Here is a 26,446-nt window from a genome sequence, read left to right on the forward strand (position 1 = left end):
TCATGACGTGGAAAAAACTGCTTGTAACGGTGGTCACAGTTCCTAACAGTGTGCGATTTGTGCTTTTACCAGTGGGGAGGATGTCTTAGGGGGATAGTGTAATTACATATGATACTAGCTTGGACCGTGGCGCTACCCATGGTTAAACAGGTATTTATAAATAGATGTTAATGCCGAAACTCACTATTCACGCGTATACACTATCAGAAAAGCCATCCCCTGTTATATCTTTAAAAGTACATTATAGGTAAAGCTTTTTTACAAAATCATCTACATGCAGGTATACGACGGGAATTCAAAAAGTAAAGGCACATTTGTGAAAAGCTGTACTTATTCTGATGATAGGAAACTGAAACATGCGTTATTCTTCTACATAACCTCCCTGGACTTGAATGCAGTTTTCCCGACGTTTTACGAGGTTTTTTTTTATTTCATCAGAAAATACGTTTATCGGTTGCATCTGTAACCAATTTTGCACCGCAGCAATGACGTCTTCATCACTTTCAAATCTTCTTCCCTGTAGTGCTTCCGTTAAGGGTCCAAACATGTGAAAGTCACTTAGAGCCTGGTCTGGACTGTATGGTGGACGTTGCAGCACCTCGAATCTCAACTCCTTTATTGCGTCAGCTGTCCGTTTGGTAGAATGTGGGCGAGCTTTATCTTGCTGCAGGATGACACCTCTTCACAGTTTTCCACGACGTTTGGATCTGATGGCAGGTTTTAGTTTCGTACGCAACACATCACATCCACCACACAATACAGACCTGGCTCTGAAGCCTCGTTTACACTGGGGCGACGTCTTGCAACATTGTGGCATTCTACGGAAATGTGGCGTGCGTCGCCTTGTAGCATGCTACAAAAGGCTACATCTTGCGGCGTATGCTGCATGCGGCAGGTTAATTTATACCAAAGGAACAGAATTTGTGCCACACGTGTGTTCGTCTTGCAGTATAAAGTATCGCAGCGGCGGCCTACTTGGTACTTGCACATGCAGCTAACAACGGAAATGAAAACCAAAGGAAAAGAAAACGATGGTGGAAGAGAAGAGTATTTACAGAAGGTCCACGAAATAGTATCCTAGGAACTAGAAGCAGACGATGGTGCGTTACTTAGTAATGTGTGCTTTCGTCCCAGGCGCGTTAGTCCGCGCCATACCGTTGCCAAAAGGTGGCCTAACGGTAAATGTTCGCACAGGTACCGGGACGGTCACCACCCTGTGTTAGGGCCTGGGGTGGGACTTTCAGCCTCCAGCTCATCCAACTCTGCGGTACGACTGCTGCGGTACGACTGCCACACTACTTTCCCCGCAAGCTCGCAAGTAAACGGATGACACACCTTAGGCGAAAGCAAAAATGACAACATGATAATGATGATTTAGTTCTAAATGTTTTGAAATGCTTAACTACTACATAACACTTTTTCAAAATTAATAAGCAAACATATTAATAGTATTAATAGTAAGACTGTATTAAAAACTTCCAGTGTTCGGCTTCACAAATTTAAATTATATGTCAAGTTTTACTCCAGTGCGTGGGAAATAAACATCCCAGGTTGGGATGCATAAACTAAAGCCAGAGGAGGGGATGGTCTGATGCAGAGGGGGGGGGGGGGGGAGGGGGGGAATCCCCCCCCCCCCCCCCCTGCAAAACGCATACTGGTTCCTAAGGATAGACCCGTAATTGTGTTGATCTACTGTGCCTTTCAGAATGGCGCATTTACCCAGGGACTGCCAGGAAGACATTTCCCTGACCATAACGCTACCTCGTACGGTCTCGGCCCTTCCCAAGGTTGTTTTCAGACGTTTCACGCCAACGATCATGTGTCCCATGCAGCACAGAACGTGGTTAATCTGAGAAGACCACTTGTCCCCACTCAGTGCACGTCCAAGTGTGGTATTGACGTCGATGAACAGCTGCTAGCAAGGGTGCACGGTCCAGCCGTCTACAGCGGCGGCAACGTGAGACACTGTTGGTAGCCCCTTGGTTCACCGGGCAGTCAGCTTCTCAACAGTTGCACGTCTATTTGCCTGTACGCATGCCCGCAGCTGTCGTTCACCCCTTCCATCTCTGTACTTATATGGATATGGTGTCTGTTCTTTCGGACATGTCCCAAAGAACAGGCACCATTAATGCCCTGCAGCCGTCTAGAATGAAATTAGAATTATATATTAATACCTTCAGCTGCTGATGGGCGTCGATATATTCAGCAGGGACAGGTGAAAATGTGTGCCCCGACTGGGACTCGAAACCGGGACCTCCTGTTTATATGGCAGATGCTCTATGAGTCACCGAGGGCACAGAGTATAGTACGACTGCACACACCATATTCTTATAAGTATATAGTTGTGGCAATACCGGCCATGACCTTTCTGTGCGGATGCACACTATTACCCGAACTCTTATGGGACTTGGTAAGAATGTCTTCCACAAGCAATGAGTGTGTTGCGTAGGCACACTTGAACGTGGGTCTCACGGGAGGCGTGTGCGAGATAGTCCCTGCAGTCGCACTATCCTCTATGCCCTCGGTGGCTCAGAAGGATAGAGCGTCTGCCATGTAAGCAGGAGATACCGGGTTCGAGTCCCGGTCGGGGCACACATTTTCAACATGTCGCCGTTGATATACATCAACGTCCGTCAGCAGCTAGAGGTATTAATATATAATTCTAATTCCTTCCATCTATGGCCTGTTGTGCACCACAGTTGCCCCCGATGCAGGTTTTGGATAGCGCCATGCACAATACAGTGTGTTAACTGTAAGACGGCAGAGTTGTCAGGGGAGTGCGTGGAGAGGAGGAAGCAAGCATTGGCTGGCGAGGGGAAGGAGCCGCTGGGGGGGGGGGGGGGGGACAAGGCACGCCTACCAGTTGCAGTGCTGGCACTACAAATTGACAAATTGGTCATGCTTACACGAAAGGCTTGGAAGTAGAGATGGGCAAACTGAAACACGTAACTGTTTCGAAACAAATGAAACAGTACAATGTAATGTTTCGATACGCTGTTTCGAAACAGTGAAACAGTTTGTAATCTAATAAACCTACACATTTTATCATCTTGAATGTCTACTGTATGTCCATATAAACACAAATGAGGTGCGAGAGCGCTACACTTGGGCGTCTTGGCAGTTTCGTATTTCCTGCAGCAAATGCGCTGCTTTCGTGTTGTGTGACTTTCGTACTTTTCAGTTGGCTGAGGACAGCCAAGAACCACCACGAACGGAACTGGAGGTGGGAGCAAACTGCAGAAACAACGGATATGCTACTGGGATTCCCACATTCCGTTAGTATGGGTAATATACCCATCCTGCTAATTTCCATGCACACAAAGCGAATCATTGTGGATAATAGGCACAGTGACTATAGATTCACAAATAACGCCAAATAAAAATTTTGTCTTTCAAGGTGTTTCGAGCCGTTACTATAAATTCACCATGCTTCCCAGCCCTTCCCGTTCACCATTACACTATCAGTGATATGTCAAACAGATTGCTTGCAATTATACCTACATCAAATTTATGTATATGTCTAATAACTGTCACTCTGCGCCTTTTTTTATTCAAAATGTTGTAGGCTTACTTGCGTTTCTTAATATGATTACTGTAGATGAAAAGAGAACCGTATGTTATAAAAAAGTGTAATTTAATCGAATGATTTTCACATATTTATTATTTTGAACGTGAATAGTATGCGTTGTTTTATTGTTTGGTTAGTGTTTATGAAGCAGATATTACGCCATTTCGTAATAGGACAGTTAGCTAGAAACGAAGCTTTATTTTCGGATATCTTAAGCTTCATGCTATTGCTTGTCAAAAAGATTTCGACACTCTTGAAAGTGTTTCAGGAAGTGTTATGTTGTGTTTCAGTACCTGTGCCGAGCCCGAATCTTGTGCGACACAGAGCGGAATGAAACATCACTGTTTCGATACAATTAGTCCGTTCCAAGCACAGGTGGACTGAAGCAGCCTTATTTTGAAACAACGATACAGTTTCTGTGTCTGGCTCGAGATCGAACCTGGTCCGGTTATCCGAGACAGGAGCGGAATGAAACACCACTGTTTCGAAACAGTGAACCAGAGCCGTTCCGAAACACTGATACAGTTCCACGTATCGATACACTGTATCGAAACATAGAAACAGTGTCCAAGTCTACTTGGAAGTAAAACTCGATTTAAATACTGTTCGTAAACGAAACTGAAATCGTCACGTACATTAAAATCTATGTATGTTTGTCTACTATGCGCTCACAAACCATTCATCCGATTGCAATGAAACTTTGGTGAGTTGTTCTCTGAACGCCCATGAAGGTTCCTAGGCGAAAAAAAAAGAAATAAGACACATTCTTGAGGAGATATGACGTCATAAACAATGAGATGCCACCGCGGGAAAATGTCCAGATTTGTGCACCCACTATTTGGGAATGAGAGCACTTAGCGACTAGCAACAAACGTTACATACAGTTGCAAACCTTTACGAAAATTTTTCTCGCTGACTCCCCCCACAAAATAATGAAAGCAAAAAAGGTTGTAGCTTACTACATTTTCTCAGTACATACCGTAAATCTGCCGCAGTAGGCATGACGTTTCAATGTATTATTTCGTTACTATTAATTCTAATCGCAACATATTTCGCATACAGTATTCACATATATCAGTAAATGCGCCGGCAAATTTATGTCTCTTTACGACACATAACTCAGGAGATATGACGTGGTAAACATCGAGATGCGTGAAAAAGTGCCGCGTCAAGCATGACGTTCTGTTCTATTATTTCTTCACTACTAACACTATTCGCAACACGTTTCGCAAATGTGTTAAAAAAAAGTATATAAAACCACGGGCGTATTCCTAAAAAAACGTTGTGCCAAAATTTTAAATCAATCGGTCAACAACTTTCCGAGATTTCTTCCGTTGCGAAGCACGGGCGTACAGCTAGTGTTTAATAAATATCTTAACTGCAGCAATGAAGTACTCTTATCGCAAGGAAAGGAAACAGTCTGAAATAGAAATAAAATTTACGACGCAATGAGTGGCAGATTGTTTTTCGTATTTATTCGAGATGTCATACTTTTGTAAAAACATTTCACGCCACGTGATCAATCGCTTTCACTGTCACCGCCTTCCGTTTGTGTGTCTGAGTCTTCCTCACTTACATCTGATGTGGCTGTGCTAATGATAATTTCGTCCACAGCAATTTCGACGACACCATCACGTGCCCAATATTCTTCTTCCCTTTCTTTAACTTTCTTGCAATATCCCTTCCAATGAAATGAAATGTCGTGTGGCTAGGTCCTCCCGTCGGGTAGACCGTTCGCCTGGTGCAGGTCTTTCGATTTGACGCCACTTCGGCGACCTGCGCGTCGATGGGGATGAAATGATGATGATTAGGACAACACAACACCCAGTCCCTGAGTGGAGAAAATCTCCGACCCAGCCGGGAATCGAACCCGGGCCCTTGGGATTGACAGTCTGTCACGCTGACCACTCAGCTACCGGGGGCGGACATCCCTTCCAATCATTGGCAGTAACCGACTGGAAAGCTGCATCCACAAGATTCAGCATGTTTGTGGCAGCCAAGTCCCCTGATGTGTTGTGCTCCCTAACATGCCTTTTTACTTCGCCCGTGCTAATTCTATTGCGTTTAGTCGCAGTTGTAAGGTGGCGAGCGAACGACCTGGTGGCCTTTGCTTTCAGCCAACAGGTTTACAGCAAAAAACTTCTCAGCTGGCTTATTCGCTCGTACTTCGCATACAGCTCGTCCTTCCTCATACTCTCAACACAGGGGATATTTCTGCGTTGCAGCCACTCCAGCATTCGCACTTTCGTGTCAAACTTCGTTGGAGTTCTCTCTGTTTGCCTGTTATGGTAAGGAGCGTTATCCATAACTATTACTGAATTAGGCGGGAGATTTGGCAGTACCTTCTCTCCGAACCACTTCTCAAAGTTTGCCGAATTCATCTGACCGTGATAATCGCCCTTTGTCGACTTTGCCCAGAACATAAGTTGCTCTTCCTTGACGAACCCATTCTTGGATCCGACACTTGCAACTATCAGTCTTCTCGCTGAGCTCCCCCAAGCAGTGACACCAACGACACTCTCTTCACGTAAGTCACCCTTCCACTGCCAACATTTATTAAACGTTAAGTTATTATCGATCCACGATTCTGCCTGCTTCCCTGAAGTTCTTCATGTCAACAATGATACGAGATCGCCAGTGCACAATGTCTAACAACACATTCCTCTTGTTTTCCACCTTACGCCATATGAATCCCATAGACAAAAGTACTTTTCTCAGCGAGACAATACTCCACTTCCAGCCTATCTTGTCGTGCAAAACTGGAAGCAGTGTTCGCAGGCTCGGCACAATCTTCCGCACTGAATAAAATTCCGCTATCGTGTCGCGAATGACACGCTGGTTGAAATCATCCATCATTACTTCCATTTCTCCACTTCTTTTCCTAAGTTAAAAGAGAGAGAAAGATTTAGAAGAAAATGCCTTCTGCACTGCATGTATTTTTTTTTTTTAATTTGGAAATGTACTGTAATATGAATGTGTTTTGAAATAATACAGTAACCAGTGGTGTTTCCAAACAAAGCAATACGGTAGCAAGGAAAAATGAAGTATAAGGTAATTCGGACGAAATAGGGGGCTCCTTCAAAGTGATCGCGAACAAAATATCTGAAATGGAAACTCACCTTTTCTCGTCAGGCGTTTGTGATGATACGCCAGGATGATTCTTGGAAAACTGTTTGACTCTTCCAAAGCTACGGATGCTTTCTCCTGTGTATGTAGCAGCTCTCACTGAAGGTTTGAAAATGGGGTGAAGCAATTTTTTCTACTCCCTTTCCCTTTCGCAGCATTCAATCACACGCAATATAATTTTGCGAGCATCGCTACGTAATACTGGTTTCTGGTTTCCTTCTAACCGTAGGCCTGCCGGTAGGGGTTGTTGGCGACTCCCGAGATGGGCCAGCAACTGCCTCTTCACTCATTTTGATAATGTTCAGCACAACTGCACAATAAAACCACGCAGAACAGTACAGCGCAAAACAATAACGAAGCAGACGACAATGGCTACCTTGTACAACACGGTCAGCTACGTAATGTTGGCAGCAGTCGAAACTGCGTGCCTACCGAAGCCTCCCGACGTTTACCAAGTTCTGCCGATTCAGGACTAGGGAGAGGTCTGCCATCTAAAAGTTTACACACTGTACACGCGAACAGTTTACAGACTCAGCCGTTTCGGAAATGCTTCCACCCTTTCCCCGAAAGCCAGCGATCGTGCTCTTTTGGACGTCAGATAAATCGCTGCGTTTCCCCATTACGACAACAACTGGACCGTTTCCCGCGTCTCCTCGACAAGCTTTATATACCGTCCACATCAAGTGTTTACAGCTGCCATCTCGGATTATTGGTCGTTGACGTCAAACAGAGACGGTGGTCACATTTGATTGGACAGTGTACACTAGCTTATCAAAGAAACAATGTGATCTCGTGAGAAAAGGGAAGTATTACGAAATGTATATGAGGAAAACAACGCTTCCGAAGAGGATGTGGTATTGATAAACAAAATATCGCAGGCAGATATTACATGGTCGCGAACACCGGCTTGACATTGCTAAAGAAACCTCTCTTTCTCGACTGCAACTGTTCGTTTACGAGGGGGTCATCTTTCCTTATCGCATGTCTAAAATCTTTAGTTCCTTCGATACATTCCACCCCCTACCTTTTCTTTTCGTTATGCAGAATCTCGATTTCGACTGTTTTGGGATTATGACCTGATGTTAACGAGTGTCCTGTGAACGTAGAATCAAACCTACTTGGTTCAAATGGCTCTGAGCACTATGGGACTTAACATCTGAGGTCATCAGTCCCCTAGAACTTAGAACTACTTAAACCTAACTAACCTAAGGACATCACACACAGTGACCGCTACGGTCGCGTTCGAATCCTGCCTCGGGCATGGATGTGTGTGATGTCCTTAGGTTAGTTAGGTTTAAGTAGTTCTAAGTTCTAGGGGACTGATGGCCACAGATGCTAAGTCCCATAGTGCTTAGAGCCATTTGAACCATTTTAGCCATCATCACACACATCCATGCCCGAGGGAGGATTCGACCCTGCGACCGTAGCAGTCGCGCCCTTCCGGACTGAAGCGCATAGAACCGCTCGGCCACAGCCGCCGGCAATCAAGGCTATTAGTATCTTTTTGTACCTTTATATCATTGCGGTCTCTCCCGGTTCGTCCGATATAAAATAGTGGACATGCATTTTGTAGACACCTGAACTTCATAAGGAGTCACTTCCGTTCTTGATATTATGAATTACGCTTTTCTGTAGGCTGTTCTACGTAGATAATGCCTTACAGATCAAAAAAACGTTTTGAATCACCTCGAGAGTTCCAGAACCTGTACAGAAAATTGGAGTAGAGGTCAACATTAACATCATTGCCTCCCATTTTATTGCTCATGAAAACAACACATTGCATGTTGTACCACCATACAGCGAGACCTTCAGAGGTGGTGGACCAGATTGCTGCACACCAGTACCTCTAATACCCAGTAGAACGTCCTCTTGCACCGATGCATGCCTGTATTCGTCGTGGCATACTATCCACAAGTTCAACAAAGCACTGTTGGTCCAGATTGTTCCACTCCTCAACGGCGATTCGGCGTACATGCCTCAGAGGGGTTGGTGCATCACGTCATCCATAAACAGCCCCTGAAGCAAGTCAGTCACAAGATGTGCACGATGGGGGCACGAATTGTCGTCCATGAAGACGAATTCCTCGCCAATATGCTGCTGATATGGTCACACTATCGCTCTGAGGATGGCATTCACGTTTCGTACAGCCGTTACGGCGCCTTCCATGACCACCAGCGGCGTACGTTGGCCCCACATAATGCCTCCCCAAAACAGCAGGGAACCTCCACCTTGCTGCAATCGCTGGACAGTGTGTCTAAGCTGTTCAGCATTGCCGGTTTACCTCCAAACGTCTCCGATGATTGTTTGGTTGAAGGCATATGCGGCACTCATCGGTGAAGAGAACGTGATGCCAATCCTGAGCTGTACCGCGATGCATGGAGTCGTGTGTCGTGATTGCAAAGATGGACCTCGCCATGGGCGTCGGGAGTGGAGTTGCGCATCATGCAGTCTGTTGCGCACAGTTTGAGTCGTAACACGACGTCCAGTGGATGCACAAAAACCCTTATTCAACATGGTGGCGTTGCCATAATTCGTAGGTAACAGTCATCCACAGACATCCAAGATGTCGGCCATGACGTCAGCTGATGACGCAAACACCATTACCCAAGATGGCGTCTTTTGGTGGGAAAGGCCCCCTCCCCAGAAAATGGCGGGAAGTTCAAATTCCAACAGGATAATCCATCACACCATGGTTATCTCTACTAACCTATGAAAATCGCGCGAAGATAGGTCACTTCTTCCTATGCACCAGCGCCCAAGTTTGAATTTTGGCTGTAAATAAAGGTCAGTTTGCCTATCTCTACTAAGCTAAGAAAATGGCGCGAAAGAAAGGACACTTAGACTACCTCGACTAACCTAAGTCATCGACCGCCACCTCTTTCTAGGAACTGGCGCCAAGTTTGATTTTGATGGTAAAGAAAGGTCAATTCGCATATCTCTACTAAGCTAAGAAAATATCACGAAAGTAAGGACACTTGGACTACCCCAATAACTTAAGTACCCAACTACCACCTCTTCCTAGGAACTGTTTTCTAACTCGCTTTTGTACAATGCTAAACATTTCGTTTCTCTGCCATGACTTTGCGGCCTGTACCAGGTTGTAAACTGACATTAAGAAGCTCTGATCCATGACATTTTGCAGAAAACTAGACGTTGCACGGTGTAAATGATATTCTTACGGCAGATAGCATAACATGCCACACATCAGCTGATTTTAAATAAAAGTTACAACATAAGCAAACTGGAAGAGTTTTACAGCGTTGGCACAGGTTTTCAAACTACAGTCCGAAGGTGATTCAGAAGCTCTGCATTGAGACTCGTCTCTGACACTGACGGAATAGCTGATGGCTCTGCGATCCCTTTCGACTGATTACTCATGTTGCACTCATGTATGCGATCAGTATTTTGGTGCTATCCACCCCAGAAGGTGCTGTCCATCCACTAAAACTTTTTCCCCAACTCAAACAAGCGATGTCAGTCAATCATTATGTCGTAACCAACAGCATGCCAGTGCATGGATGGGATGAAAAAGACACCATCGATGTACTCGAATAATAAGCATCACAGTTGATAGTGCGAATAATTTTAACAATTTTACAGTAAAAAATGTCTCTGAGCACTATGGGACTAATTAACCTAAGGACATCACACACATCCATGCCCGAGGCAGGATTCGAACCTGCGACCGTAACAACAGCGCGGTTCCAGACTGTAGCGCCTAGAACCGCTCGGCCACCCCGGCCGACCAATTTTACAGTAACTTTTACACTTGTCAATGATGTAACAGCACGTTTCACCCAATTTCAGTATCATAGCTAAACCACCCCCTCTCTACTTTGCAAGTATCATTGCGAAAATCGATAGATGACAGTGCAGTTCGTCCATTCGGTGTTAATTCTCAAACACACAAATCATCAAAGTATACCAGACAGTGCTCCACCTATTTCTATCACCTCGAGCATAGTGTTTAATTTACGATCTATCTCTGTGTGTATGGGAGTCACAGAGCATTCTAGCTGTCTTACTGTAAAATTAGAGAGTGAAAGACCTTCCTCACACTATCACTGACCATCCCACCCTGCAGCACCGTTAGCGAATTAATCTGAAACCGAGCAGAAGAAGAATGCTACAGTCCACGTCTCATGAATGAATGGAGCTTCCTAGCCCTCACCCATCTTGAGATGCGTCCAAGTCGAGGAGCTTAGCACTCCTTATCGATGTATAGTAACAGATTTCAAAGTGGCGTAATGTAATAGCAGACAGTTAAGAAGAACAAGAAACGAATGATTTTTACATGCTATGGAACTCCAGACGGACGGAGTTCGACACATTTTTACGTAAATCAACCAAGCTATCAACTCTAAAGAATTGCTTTAGATTCTAGGATCGGTACCTGGAAGGTATTGCTAAGAGAGAACATGAACACACAGACTCCTAAGGCCACAACGTTCTGCACTTAAAAAGGGCTTTAATGTTAGACTGCTTGCGTGTCCAACCTATCAGTCGTATGGAATGTAGCGTTGTTAATATTCCATTGTGAGAAATATATTTCAAGTGCATGACATACATCCTTCTTCACGGTTTCTCTACGATAAACTGTTACCGAACCGTAAAACGAAAAAACTGCTTCCATAAAACACTTGCTTTGTGTGATATGAGCACAATATAGCTTTCTGGAGATGTATAGTGTCCACTGTTCACATCCGATCACGGTTCAGAAATTATACGATGCCTGCAACAGACCTGTATAAAATGATCGTTAGTAACGGGGGATACCTCCTACAAGGAAACAGATAAACACATAGCAGCAGCGTCTGACATGTGAAAATTTCAAGTCATTCCATCACTAACTCTGCAAACAGCACATCTGTCAGGCAAATGTGTTCACAGGGATTGTACCTATCACTAACTTAGTTATGACGCTGAAGTCTCGATTTTACACGCAAGTTGCATAAATCAAGGGGTTGCATAAATCATAGTTCGTTGAGAGGAATATGTCGAGTTTCATCACACATGATATGGAAGTCCTCTGATGACCGACAGGTTGCCATTAACAATTTCAAGTAGACAGTGCTTTAAACCACATCCAGGACAAATGGCTGTAGACGAGTAGAATGCATGGTATGTCGTGTGACTGATCGACCTGGACAGAACACTGGAAAAAAATTGACGTGCAGCAAATCCTCCTTCTCTAGAATGCGACAGTCAACCATTAAATCGTACCTCGTTACAGCTCTATCTCAGTCGATCACCCCATCCTCTCTCTGTTATCCTTTAATGGTGCTTCGATACTGACGGCAACAGTAATTTGGAGGGGAAATTCGATAAGAGCTAGTCATAATTCTCGATTCATTCACGTCCTTTGTGCTGGGAAATAGGAGCCTCTACATAGCGGAGGGAAAGTTTGTGTGTGTTGAAATCAAGAAGGGTAACACGTGATGGACTGGATACCATATCAGGTCCAGGAGGAAGACTGCATTCGGCGTTATTCCGCGCTATTTTCGTAAACAGGTTCTGTTAGGGCAAGAATTTCCGTGCATACATACTGAGACATCAATAAAGCGAGTGTTAACTACACTCCTGGAAATGGAAAAAAGAACACATTGACACCGGTGTGTCAGACCCACCATACTTGCTCCGGACACTGCGAGAGGGCTGTACAAGCAATGATCACACGCACGGCACAGCGGACACACCAGGAACCGCGGTGTTGGCCGTCGAATGGCGCTAGCTGCGCAGCATTTGTGCACCGCCGCCGTCAGTGTCAGCCAGTTTGCCATGGCATACGGAGCTCCATCGCAGTCTTTAACAATGGTAGCATGCCGCGACAGCGTGGACGTGAACCGTATGTGCAGTTGACGGACTTTGAGCGAGGGCGTATAGTGAGCATGCGGGAGGCCGTGTGGACGTACCGCCGAATTGCTCAACACGTGGGGCGTGAGGTGTCCACAGTACATCGATGTTGTCGCCAGTGCTCGGCGGAAGGTGCACGTGCCCGTCGACCTGGGACCGGACCACAGCGACGCACGGATGCACGCCAAGACCGTAGGATCCTACGCAGTGCCGTAGGGGACCGCACCGCCACTTCCCAGCAAATTAGGGACACTGTTGCTCCTGGGGTATCGGCGAGGACCATTCGCAGCCGTCTCCATGAAGCTGGCCTACGGTCCCGCACACCGTTAGGCCGTCTTCCGCTCACGCCCCAACATCGTGCAGCCCGCCTCCAGTGGTGTCGCGACAGGCGTGAATGGAGGGACGAATGGAGACGTGTCGTCTTCAGCGATGAGAGTCGCTTCTGCCTTGGTGCCAATGATGGTCGTATGCGTGTTTGGCGCCGTGCAGGTGAGCGCCACAATCAGGACTGCATACGACCGAGGCACGGTACATCCAAACCGTCATCGAACCCATCGTTCTACCATTCCTAGACCGGCAAGGGAACTTGCTGTTCCAACAGGACAATGCACGTCCGCATGTATCCCGTGCCACCCAACGTGCTCTAGAAGGTGTAAGTCAACTACCCTGGCCAGCAAGATCTCCGGATCTGTCCCCCATTGAGCATGTTTGGGACTGGATGAAGCGTCGTCTCACGCGGTCTGCACGTCCAGCACGAACGCTGGTCCAACTGAGGCGCCAGGTGGAAATGGCATGGCAAGCCGTTCCACAGGACTACATCCAGCATCTCTACGATCGTCTCCATGGGAGAATAGCAGCCTGCATTGCTGCGAAAGGTGGATATACACTGTACTAGTGCCGACATTGTGCATGCTCTGTTGCCTGTGTCTATGTGCCCGTGGTTCTGTCAGTGTGATCATGTGATGTATCTGACGCCAGGAATGTGTCAATAAAGTTTCCCCTTCCTGGGACAATGAATTCACGGTGTTCTTATTTCAATTTCCAGGAGTGTATTTCTGGGACACTATACAATTACCGAGAGGCCGACTTGGCTGTTATTATTTTATTTACAAAGACATGTGATGTAAAAATAACATTGAGAACCTTTTAGATGGCGAGTCGCCACGTGGTCGTTTCACGCGAAGGTGTCAGTCATGGGTATGCACTGTTAGATGCGTCTCTAATGTCATGCTAGGAACAATGCACCCTGTGCTACTTTGTCATCAACGATAAAGACAAGTGCTGCCTGGAGGTGTCTCACATATGGGGACTGCGTGAGCATGCTTTGGAGTTCTGTGATGTCAGTATAAAACTGCTGTATACCTGAAAATAGATGCAACTTTCACCTGCGTCTGGCAGCCACTCACAGCTGTGACGGTGCGCGCGATCCTGGAGGGCCTGCACTCCCGCACAGTCGCGCCAGCACTGGTGCCAAGGTGAACGCGTATTTCGATAAGAATTTCTCAGGTGTCAAGTATGAAAGGGATGCCGCCACCTCATGCGTGTGGTTTGACAGCTGATGGCCATGTCACTTCGCAGGGCTGCAGGTAGCCTCCTGTGCACTCTAGTGGACAGGGGGTGGCGCAGTCTAGATCTCATGGATCTCATGGAGGAGACACTGCCTCCAGTGGAGACACTGGCACTGCCCAGCACAGGCAGAGTCGTGTTCCCACCATTTCCCCCCACTATCTTGGATTATGTCACGAAATGGTTGTGGTACTGTGCATTAGGTCTAGACCTCATGGTGAACACACTGTTTGCTGCTATTTTGGATAACTGCACTTGTGTCATCAGCTGACGTCATGGCTGCCATCTTGGGCGACAGCGCCCTCTGCTGGTGGTTGTGTGTACTAGGTCAGTTTGAATGCAGATCTCATGGCAGACACACTGGATGGTGGTGCTGTCTCTAATTGTTTAAATAAAGACTGGTGCATAATTTCGACAGTTAACGATTAGCAAGCATGTTTGCAGAGTCTTTTAGATGTATTATTATTTTGACAATTTACGAGTCATTTGGCTCTCTGGACATAAATGTATTGCATTATTTACGAGTGCTTTGCATCTCAGTTGGCTGTGCAATGCGTCATTTTGACAGTTTACAATTAGCAGGCACATGTGTAGAGGATTATACATGAGTTATTAGGAGTAGTTTACCAGTCTGTATGCTGTGTGGCATGTCAGTGCATGTGATCCTGTGTTACTGTGAAATATACTCCATCCATAAATAAACTGTCCCAAAATAAATGAAGTACATTCCTTCCTCTCTCCACCGGCCCACTGCAGACTGAGTCTTTTCCTACCAATCTCTAGGAAGAGGTAGCGGTCATATGACTTAGATTAGTGAAGGTGAGCTTTTGTCCCGCAATTTTCTTGGGTTGGTAGCAAAACCCCAAGTGACCTTTCTTTACTGCCAAAATTCAAACTTGGCGCCAGTCCCTTGGAAGAGGTGGCAGTCGGGTGATGTAGGTTAGTGGAGGTAGTCCAAGTGTCATTCTTTCACATCATTTTCTTAGCTTAGTAGAGATACGCGGATTGACCTTTCTTCACCATCAAAATTCAAACTTGGCGCCAGTTCCTAGGAACAGGTGGCAGTCAGGTGACTTAGGTTAGTCCAAGTGCCATTTCTTAGCTTAGTAGAGATACGCGAATTGACGTTTATTTACAGCCAAAATCCAAACTTGGCGCCGGTTCATAGGAAGTAGGGGCTGTTGGATGACTTAGGTTAGTGGAGGTAGCCCAAGTGACCTATGTTCCCACCATTTTCTTAGGTTAGTGGAGATAACCGTTGTGTGATGCATTATCCTGTTGGAATTTGAACATCCTGCCATTTTTCTGGGGGAGGAGGGCATGGTACTTTCCTGCCAAAATCCGCTTTTTTGGATAATGGTACTTGTGTCATCATCTGGCGTCATGGTCGCCATCCTGGATAATGTCATCGCTGACATCTTGGATACATCTGGCAACAATGGAAAGTGGGTCAGAACAGGCCTTGCCACAATACTAACCATGTTAAGAAACTAGGCAATTGCAAGCAGGTCTTGCAGTCTGATCATTCTGTTCAAATTTATGCAGATAAATAGTCCATCTGTTGGTTCTTATGAATGCGTGCGCATTAAAATATGTGATATAAGTGGACCTATCGTTCGATTACTCTGTATTAGAGGCTTTAATCGTTTGGATTGGCAAGGGACAGTAGACTTTAATGTTTGACGTAAATTTCAACTTGATACCTCTGCCTGTTCCTGAGAAAAACGCGCCTCAAGAGATGGAGAGACAGACATATGGACAACAAAATGGTTCTATAAGGTTTCCGTTTTTACCGACTGAGGTACAGAACACTCAAAATTATTAAATTCATTGTCTAATCTTTGTTGTTGTGGTCTTTAGTCGAGAGAGTGGTTTGATGCAGCTCTCCATGCTACTCTATCCTGTGCAAGCTTCTTCATCTCCAAGTACCTACTGCAACCTACATCCTTCTGAATCTGCTAGTGTATTCATCTCTTGGTCTGTGTCTACGATTTTGACCCTCTACACTGTCCTCCAATACTAAATTGGTGATTCCTTATTGCCTCACAACATGTCCTACCAACCGGTCCCTTCTTCTAGTCAAGTTGTGTCACAAATATCTGTTCTCCACAATTCTATTCAATAGTATTTTGCAGCGTGACTTATTACACTGTTTGTATAAAGCGCAGCTGCTTCAATAGCAGATAGCATAGATGTATACTTTTCCAATGCCCCACAGCATCAACCGCTCGGAAGGACGCTGCGCGTGCCACCACGTCGTGTGTTATGGACATTGATGGTGGGAGGGGGTACGAACTATGCTTACCTAATCAGGCAGACACGTCAGAGCAGCTGATGTTATTCAACATACAACAGCTTACTTACTCACTATCACAGATCATAACAAAACTACTGATATGCAAACACAGCTATGTGCAACAGCTAATAAATAATATGCGAGGCGCATTCAATAAATAAGGCAATACTTTTTTTTTTGAAAGCAAGTTGGTTTTATGCAGGATTCTGATATGAAACTTCCTGGCAGATTAAAACTGTGTGCCCGACCGAGACTCGAACTCGGGACCTTTGCCTTTCGCGGGCAAGTGCTCTACCAACTGAGCTACCAAAGCACGACTCACGCCCGGTACTCACAGCTTTACTTCTGCCAGTACCTCGTCTCCTACCTTCCAAACTTTACAGAAGCTCTCCTGATACACTGCATTATTCGCCACATTTTCGGCTACAAAACCCTTTGATCAACATAATCTCCATTCATTTCGATGGCCTTACGCAACCACATTGAAAAGGCTTGTATGTTCACGTGGTACATACCACTCTGCTGGTCGACGTGAGACCCTACGTCTTGCTGCATCAATAAACTCCCCACCATCCATATACTGCTTCCCACGGAGTGCATTATTCATTGGACCAAACTAACGGTCCTTCACAACTCTTTATGTTCTCCTGATAGGTGGTGACGAACTGAATGGGCATCCACCTTTGAGTACCCCACCCCATCTGGTGGACGAGTGTGTGAACGTGTCCAGTTGAGCAGTGATGTGTCTGATTATGATCTGGTGATCACCTCGAGTAAGAGTGTCCACACGTTTCAAACCTCAGGAATCACACAGGAGGTCGGAAAGGTTTGTGCGACGTTGTTGCGCCCCTCGCCCGATGATTCACTGCGCTTTTGTTTACTGTCAGGTCTCCGCAGACATTCTGCAAGCGCCCATGAATATCTGCTATGCTTTGATTTTCCGCTAAGACAACCTTAATGATAACTCTCTGCTTGAAACTCATCCCCATTACGGAAGCCATTTTGAAGGCTACGTATAGTGCTGCCACCTATCCGAAGTCCATGAAACTATAGGGCTGATGTGGGAATATTCCAAGATGTCACACAACAAATTCCGCATATTTTCATCCGAAATTAGCAGAGAAAATAATGTATTGCTTTACTTATTCAACACCCCTAGTATAAAATATGCTACCAAGAAGCGACGGAACAGTCAGAGGAAACTTTTGTTTGTACATCCACGTAGTAGTCGTACATAATGAAGAGTCCGCCACACTAACCAAAATTGGGGCAATGTACTGGGAACGTTTCCTCTACCTCCTGTACACGGCAGATATGCCCCAACCCCCCCCCCCCCTCCAGTACAACTCTCACAATATGCCGATAACACCGCATTCCTCGCCCTCGCTCCTACCCTCCAACGGTCCCAACGCCTTCTCCAGAATCACCTTGACCTTTTTGCCACATGGTGTAACCAGTGGCTCCTGAAAATCAATCCTTCCAAGACTCAGGCAATCATCGTAGGTCGTACTACTCGCTCCTTCCAGCTCCTGGATTTCTCCCTTACCGTCTGCGCCCATCCTGTCTGCCTCACCCCCACCCTCACCTACCTTGGCCTCACCATTGACAGCCACCTCACCTGGATCCCTCATCTCTGATCCATCCAATCCAAAGCCCACAACCGCCTCTGACTCCTCAAACTCCTCTCTGGCCGAACATGGGGGTTGCACCCTTCTATAATCCTCCATACCTACAAATCCTTAATCCGTCCATCCTCTGTTATGCCAGTTCCACCTGGATATCTGCCCCCCCCCCCCACCCAAATTCTATGTCCCTCCAGATCCTCGAGCATCATGCACTCCACCTCACCTTCCGTATATGCCTCCCATCCCCCACGCGGATCCTGTATGACGTCATTCCTTTCCCCCATCTGCTCCTATTCCTTGAACATATCTGCATGCTCTACACCTGCCGCCGCCTTGATCCCCCTCACCCCCTCGTTGCTCCTCTCCCATCCCCGCTCCCTGCCACGATTCACTGTTGTGTCCCCCCTACCCTCCATCTCTCCACCCTTTATCCTTTCCCGAGGTGGCTTACATCAACCCCCTCCAGGATAATGCCCTCTGTCCCTCCATTTATCCCTTCTATCAACTCTGATGCTCACCCCCCTCCTTTCCTCCATCCTTTTCTTGGGCTCCCCCTTCCATCCTCTTTTTTTCCCCACCTACCCTCTCTCTGCCCCTCTTCTCTCCCCCGAGTCCTTTTGCATTTCCCTCCTCTGCCTTTTCCCATTCCCTCTCGCTTCTGCCCTGCCCCTCCCCCCATTAACTCTCCCTCCTTTGGCTCCTCCCCTTTCGTTTTTCCTCTCCTCCTTCCTTGTTTTCCCCCTCATCCGTCCAGGTCCACCCCCCCCCCATCTGCCCTAGGCTATGGTGTGTCCTCTTGTGCCAACATTTTAGTGCAGTGTTTACAGTGAGTGTTCAGTGTTGTGTGTCTTTTCCGAAGTGTTGCAAACGGCCATCATACTGTCACTGTATGTGATTTTATATCTCTTGTGAACAGAAACCAGACTGTCGCCATGTTTTTTAATTGTCTGTCAACTATGTTACCTGTCTGCATCATGTGTATTTTATTCGCTTTGCCAACCCTTTGCTTTATGTTTTAACTTTTCACAATTTTCCGCCGTTTTACAATTTAAGTCCCCGCTTTATCGCCTGATTTTATTGTTTCTTAACTTCTCCTTACGTTTTAAAAAGTCTGTAGACTGCAGAGCAGCGTAATAAGCTGCTGCCAGCCCGCCCCCTTCGGGGGGAATCGAAATACAATAAAGGAAAAAAAATGAGAACGTTTCTACGGAGATACTGACATTTGTTATGGTATACTGAGAAAACTTTATTAATATTTGAGTTGCACAACTTGAGCGGCCACCAGGCGGCGTCACCAGGGCACTATCTCGCAGATGAAGGGCAGCTCTAGGTCGCACCGCACGTCCCGGTAGTAGCCGCGCCTTGCCAGAGCCAGGCAGTTCTCCGGCCTCCCGTTGTCGTCGTTGTTCGGCTCGTTCACGTCCCACACTTGGAACTCCATGTCGTTCAGGTGCCTGCCTGCGAAAATACCCAACCGATCATTGGCAGAAGAAGAGCGTTTCGTTTCTACACAAACAGCTGCGGCGCGACCGTGCTGTTAAAGAGACGGTACTCATCTGATAAATGGTGCACACAGGACTACAATGGAATATTCGACTTCAAAGCTCTGTATTTTCCAAAGTATTGCAGGTACAAACACTCGGTCCAGTCACATTCATGTGGCCGCCTGTCAAAAGCCTGAATAAGCATCTTTTTCAGCGTGGAGTGCAGGAACAGTGTCAGCGAAGTTTTGAAAGGTACCGACATGAATGTAGAACCATACTGACTCCCGTACCCTGGCCAGCAGCGCAACGTTTCTCGGTTGAGGATCCGTGGCGTGAACAGTCCGATCGAGGTTGGCCCAAAGATTCTCGACTGGGTTTAAATCCGAGGAGTTTGGTGGCTGGGGGAGTGCAGTAAACCCATCCTAGTGCTCTTCGAACCACACACGTTGCATTGTCCTGCTGGTATATGCCATCGTGATGAAGAAAAACAAACGGCATGCAGTGGTCAGTCCACATATCTCTCCAGACAGTTCAAGATTTGACTGTATAAAACCGTGATCCAGCCTGTTGTTCTATACGGCTGTGAGACATGGAGTATCCGGAAACATGACTTCCATAAGCTCGTCGTTTTGGAGAGAAAAGTGCTTTGGAAGATCTTCGGTCCGGTTCCGGATGCAGACACAGGGGAATGGAGGATCAGACACAACCAAGAGCTTGAGGAATTATACCAGCAGGAACTGTCAAAACCAAACGAACGCAGTGGGCCAGCCAGCCATGTGGCCCAGAGGGACGATCACAGATGGCCTCGGAAGCTCCTCGATTTCACACCTACAGTAAAGAGAGCGTTGGAGGGATGGCCTCCATGAAGATTTAAGCCAAGCATCAATAGACGTGGACGGATGGCGGATAGCAGCAGTGGACAGAATACAATGGAGGAGGAAACGTGTAGCAGCATGTGGTCCACTGAGCCTGGCGACGTAGAAGAAGAAGAAGAAGAAGTTCATCCATTTTACCTTCCAGAATGGCGAGATCACCCAGGGAATGACACGAAAACATATCCCACACCACAATGCTCCCTCCTCCGGCCTGGACAATTTCTACGATTTTTGTCAGGCTGTATCCGCCAACGGCCATCTGTCCAATGGAGCATAAAACGTGATTCATCTGGAAAGACTTCTTGCAGTCACCCAGTGGACGTCCAGTTGCAGTAATGGCATGGATGCACGAACGAGACGCCAGCCTCAGAGGCCCATACACAGCAATAGTACTGGTCAACTGAGTGCGTCGGGTGCAATCACGGAGAGGGCGACGGAAAAGTTTCGTAGACAGGAAAGTAGTATCACACCAAAGTTGTGAACAAATCAGTGAGGATTTGCACAAAATAAATGCGTGGTGTAACGACTGACAGTTATCTCTCAATATTAGTAAGTGTAACCTACTGCGTATAACAAGGCGAAAATCCCCATTAATGTGCGAGTACAAAATAAATGACCAGTCTTTGGAAGCGGTAACATCCGTCAAGTAACTGGGTGTGACTATTAGAAATGATCTCAAATAGAACGATCAGATTACACAAGTAACGGGTAAGGCAAACTCTAGAATCCTGAAACGATCCAATCCTTCAACAAAGGAAACAGCTTACAATACGTTAGTTCGTCCAGTCTTAGAGTATTTTTCGTCTGTGTGGGACCCTTACCAGTTGGATCTGATTCAAGAGATTGAGAAGGTCCAAAGAAGAGTGACAAGATTCGTGACTGGTACATTTAGCCACCGCGAGAGCGTTACAAATCTCATAGAAAGTCTGAAGTTGGACACACTTGCAGATAGACGGCGCGCTAAACGGAAGGGGCTGCTCACTAAATTCCGAAATCCGATCTTCACCGAGGATGTAGAGCATATATTGTTACCACCAACTTTCAAATCGCGTAATGATCACCTTTCAAAGATGAGGTAAATTAGAGCTCGTACTGAGGCGTTCAGACAGTCGTTTTCCCCTCGCGCGATTTGCGAATGGAACAGACGGGGGGAAATATGACTTTGGCGCGAATTGTGCCCTCCGTCACACACCGTTTGGTGGTTAGTGGAGTATATATGTAGATGTAGATGTTACCTGAACTGTCGTTGAGGAGGCACTGGTGGTCGCCCCCCAGTCAGCTGCTCGCCTGCGCACATCTCGGCATCCGTCCTTCATCATTTACGGCCTCTGGTGCATCACAGTTACCTCGCTGCCTGTTTTTGATAAGGCAGTTTTGCCGTGCACAGTACACTGTAATCACGACGGCACGCGAACAGTTTACAAAGTTAGCCGTTCCGGAAATGCTTCCACCCTCGGTCTGAAAGCCAATGATCACACTCTTTTTGGACATCAGATGAATCGCTCTGTTTCCGAATCACGACGACAGCTACACTGTTTTTCCATGCCCCCGACACGCTTTACATACCCTGCACTACTTGTGCTGCCACCTGCGACCTGTGACTGGTTATCGCACATTGATGTCGAATATAGACGGTGGCCACGGTAATGTGACTGGACTGTGTTAGACTGACACAACACATGAGCAGAATCGTATACTCACTGAGTTTGCATTGTGCAACACTGGTTGGTGTTGCAACTGCAGGGCGTTGACTAAATGTCGGCAAAGCAAGGAAAGAGTCTTTGTGTATTGGTACATGCGAGATGTTTATCAGTGCAGTGTACGTTCGGAAGGAATTATTCATTGTTGTCGACAGTGTAGGGTCGCTGGTTGTCCCTGTAACCAGAGCAGTAGTCGTCGACCAAGTGTGTCGGGTGCAATCATGGAGAGGGCGACGGAAAAGTTTCGTACACACTGGAAAACAATGAACGGTCCGGGCAAGCAGCGAATTGGGATTGCCGAAGGAAAGTGTGGGGAAGATTTTTAGTAAGGCAGCTACATTTAAAATCTTAGCGCCTACAGTTCTTGGAAAAATTAAAACCAGAAGATAATGTCCGGTGACGTCAGTTTCGTATCACGGCAGAGGAAGCACTTGAGGATGAACATTTCGCCTCCAAGCTGATATTCGGCGACGAAGCAAGCTTCTGTTTTTGTGTAAATACAGAGTGTTCGATTTATCTGATGACCGCCTGCCTGGGGAGCTACAGGCCGGCCATGGAAGTCGCGCCTGCCGGTCGAATGGGTCCCGCGGGACCGCACTGAACCCCCCCCCCCTTTTTTGGAAGGGGGGTAGGGGGATTTTAGCCTGGAGGCCGTATTGAGATACGCGAACCTTGCATACGCGCCTTGTCGGCCAGTGTCATTCGAGCAGTGAAACAGTGTAACAGTGAAGTCTGCGAACGCAACAACGGAAAGAGCGAAATATTCAGCTCCACAACGAGTGTTTATATACAATTCGAATGGGCGTATAGAGTCCGCTCGTGTCGTTCGGAGATTGTTTCAACAGGTGTTCGAGTTCCGAGGCGTGATGCAGTTCACAAATAAGTGAATAACCTTGGTGAAACAGGAAGTGTACAAGACGAGAAGCGTTAACGACGACGTACAGTGCTCACAGAAGCTCGTTTCGATGACATTGCATACCGCCTGGAAAATTCCCCTAAATAGCCTCTTACACGTCTTTCGTCGCAGAAAACACAAATACCGTGCACCTCCGAACAAAGGCCCTATAAAGTGTCAGTAGCACAAGAACTTCGACCTGGTGATCCTGCGCGCAGGGTTACATTTTGTGAATGGGTTTTTAAAACAAGTGCATGACGGTGAAATCGATCATTACCTAATTTTGTTTTCAGACGTGGCTCGGTTCCATTTACACAGGCGTGTTAATTCCCTAAACTATCGACATTGGAGCACAGACAGACTTGTTGTGCTTCACGAGGAACCCTTCACAATCAGAAAATTATGCACAAAGGATTCGCTCCATAATGTCAGATGGGGAATTCAGATGACTACTTGGATGCTCTAAATCGTATATGCTTCAGTTCAAGTTGTAATGGTTTTTTATTTACGTGACCATTGCGGCACTCCAACCCCAGTTCACGATACCACTAATATCGTACTACTTTTCTGCGAAGTAACAGACATATTTCTGTGACAATATTCACATTTGGTTTTATTAATGTATAGGTACTCCGATGTATCGATATATTACAGTGAAATGTTCTTGTGTGTATTCATTTCTGTGAGATTGTCATAATCTTTGACTTACTTGTAACCGTTTTGGCGCGAATGCGCACAGAGCAGTCTTTGTTTCACTTTGCAGAAGTTGTTATTTCGCTTTGTAAAAGAACAGTAAAGTCTTGTGTTTGGTTAAAGTGGAAATTAAATATATGAAGACTGATACAAAACTAGTTTCTTGATGATGTGACAATTAAGAAGAAGTACATGTGAATTTACAAGAAGTTTAATAGAAATGTCGATCGTGAACGCCAAGTCGAAAATTATTTCTACCATAGCATTGTTCTGATCTGGGATTGTTTAATCATTAAGAATTTCCTGAAAAACGTATTTGTTAGGTCTTCGAATATTGCTAAAATACAGATCTGGACCTTCTAGCAGTCAAAGTGGAATCACCCTAGAATCAACAAGATGAGTCATAACAACATCTACGAAATCTACGTGGGAATCAATTCAAGGCAAGTGCCAAAACTAATGACTTTTTTACAGTGACTTCATTATTTCCATTCTGACGATATCATCCACAGTCAATAACTTTGTTGTTGGCCGATAAAGGGAACATATGCTGCGTGAGCAACGTTATTAATCTGATTTCTAACCTACTTTGCTAGTGGTGGTATTGTCAGAAAGTGGAATCAAGCAACATGAAGCTCGTTGCATGACAGTGCACCGCCGCACAAATGCAAGATCGTACAAAATTTATGGGCTCAAAAATGAACTGTGGTGCTTCAGCACCCACCTTATTCGCTTCATTTGTCTCCATGCGATTTCTGATTACTTCCAAATCTGAAAATGGCAACATGGATGCATGTCCGCTGGAACATTGCATCGAACTTTGTGGACACTATAAGATACAGACACTGCACTGCTGTATTTGATGACAAAACAAGGCGGTGTGACGAGCAGAAGCATTGTCTGTCCGTGAGCGGTTATCCTACGATTTGTATGCGAGCACTATGGGACGTGGACGTCGGGACGTACGAAAGTCTGCGGCTGGCCGTCGAGTCGTGCACGGATAGCCAAAGTGTGGCATCGATAGTTGCGATGCCACAGCCAAGGTGTGCGCTCTTAGGTTGGCACTGCGAGAGCGGGCGAACCACGCCGGCCGCAGCTCAACGGCGCCGCTCCGCTTTCTGGCCATTTCATCAAGAGCAGGCGGCCTGGAAACATCGCTTCACCTTCAGAGTGTGCTGGCTCGCTATTGAGACTTTGCATACTTACGACGGGAATACGGCTTCGCACCTACGTGCTCATCATCGCGAAGTTATGTAACCACTTATTTAATTGGTTTTGCCTATAGTAAACTTCTTTAAATTTACATGCAGTACCGAAGTGCTTTACCTCACCTGCTGCTACTCGCTTCCTTCACTCGGCCTATTTTGCAGATCACACAAGCAGACCCATGCGCCACCTTCCGGGCAGGAAACAAAACAAAGTAGTTAGGCCGAACGCACTCGTTGATGAGGAACTTCGGGTTCGAGCCCCAGCCCAGCACAAATTTTCATATATTAGCAGTAAACTGTATAGGCAGTGAACAATAATATTCGCAGTTTGTGATTACATTTCGTAATTACATTTACGTTGTTTTGCTAAGACAGCAGAACGATTTGTGCAAGCAATAATGACTCAAATATTGTTGCTACCACATTAACACACATTACGATTACTGTAGTACGTACAGAACAAACTCTTATATAAAAACTAAAACAATAAACTAAATAATATAAATCAAAATAGTGCTAGCCATTAGACTGCATACTTACAATATGTAGTACATATTTATATTTGTGTTTTCATTTTGTGACGTCATAGCACATTCACTGGTGGAGAGAGGCGTTTCTATAAACAGATTTTTGAGAGGCGTCAACAGGACGTCAGCATGAGTTATCACTGTCGTAGGTCGTGTGGCCAACATTACGTGTATTTCTGTAATTGCCTAACAAAGGTACGTTGACATCATTGTAAAACGTGGGTGATTATATGTGACCTGTGTTGACATAACAAATGTTATTTGTGAAAACTTGTTTCGACCTATCACTTGCACATGGAACACAGTGCCACCATCAGTGAACTCTGGAAAGACAGATGTTCGGACACTCCTCCAGTAAACAATGAATAGAGAGAGACTGTTTGCTTTTTTGAGAGATTAAAAAGCGGATTAAAATCATAAAGTAAAAAGATATTAGGCCTATCTCTTCAAAATATTTTCAAATATACTAACTCCACGAGGACGTACAGGCAGAGTCAAAAATATTACGAGTCTTGGGGACAGTCTAATTTACCAAAAAAGGAAAAAGGTTCAAGCAACTATTGAAAGTTGACATTCAACGGCTTCCTAGGTACAACTCAGCATTTCACTTACGCAAGCACTCGTTTGTGTCATTGTATAGTAGATGGCGTTATGTTGCCAGGGACACTCGTTTACATTCGTCATTAGTCTGCTTCAACGTTTAAGACTGATGCATGGGCTGGAATTGTAGGTCGATTGTCTGGTGGGACCATACGTTCTTCCAGAACGTCTTACAGCAGTCTATAGGATCGTTATTCATAACACCCTAGACTAGATGACGTTACCCTGGAGATAAGAAGAAACATGACGTCCACACGTGATGCAGCTCCAGCACATTTCATTCTTAGTGCTCGAGATACACTGGCTGGTATCTACCATCACACATGGACAGGTAGAGGAGGAACACGTTTCCATGGTGTGCATGGTAAGCATGTTTCCCTGACATCAGTCCTTTAAATCATGGCTCTGGGCGCACCTTAAACATTTGGTC

General features: G+C 45.9%; 1 protein-coding gene across 1 annotated transcript in view; it reads right to left on the bottom strand.

Moving 5' to 3' along the window:
* Positions 1-19,261: 19,261 nt before the first annotated feature.
* LOC124717150 (macrophage mannose receptor 1-like) overlaps positions 19,262-26,446 on the bottom strand; it is a 108,992-nt gene continuing 101,807 nt past the window's right edge. Inside the window, exon 6 of the mRNA XM_047243908.1 lies at positions 19,262-19,492. Coding sequence (XP_047099864.1) covers positions 19,326-19,492 — 167 coding nt within the window. The 3' untranslated portion in view covers positions 19,262-19,325. The remainder of the gene's footprint in view (positions 19,493-26,446) is intronic.

This window comes from Schistocerca piceifrons, chromosome 9 (assembly GCF_021461385.2).
Source record: "Schistocerca piceifrons isolate TAMUIC-IGC-003096 chromosome 9, iqSchPice1.1, whole genome shotgun sequence".
Taxonomy (NCBI): Eukaryota; Metazoa; Arthropoda; class Insecta; order Orthoptera; family Acrididae; genus Schistocerca; species Schistocerca piceifrons.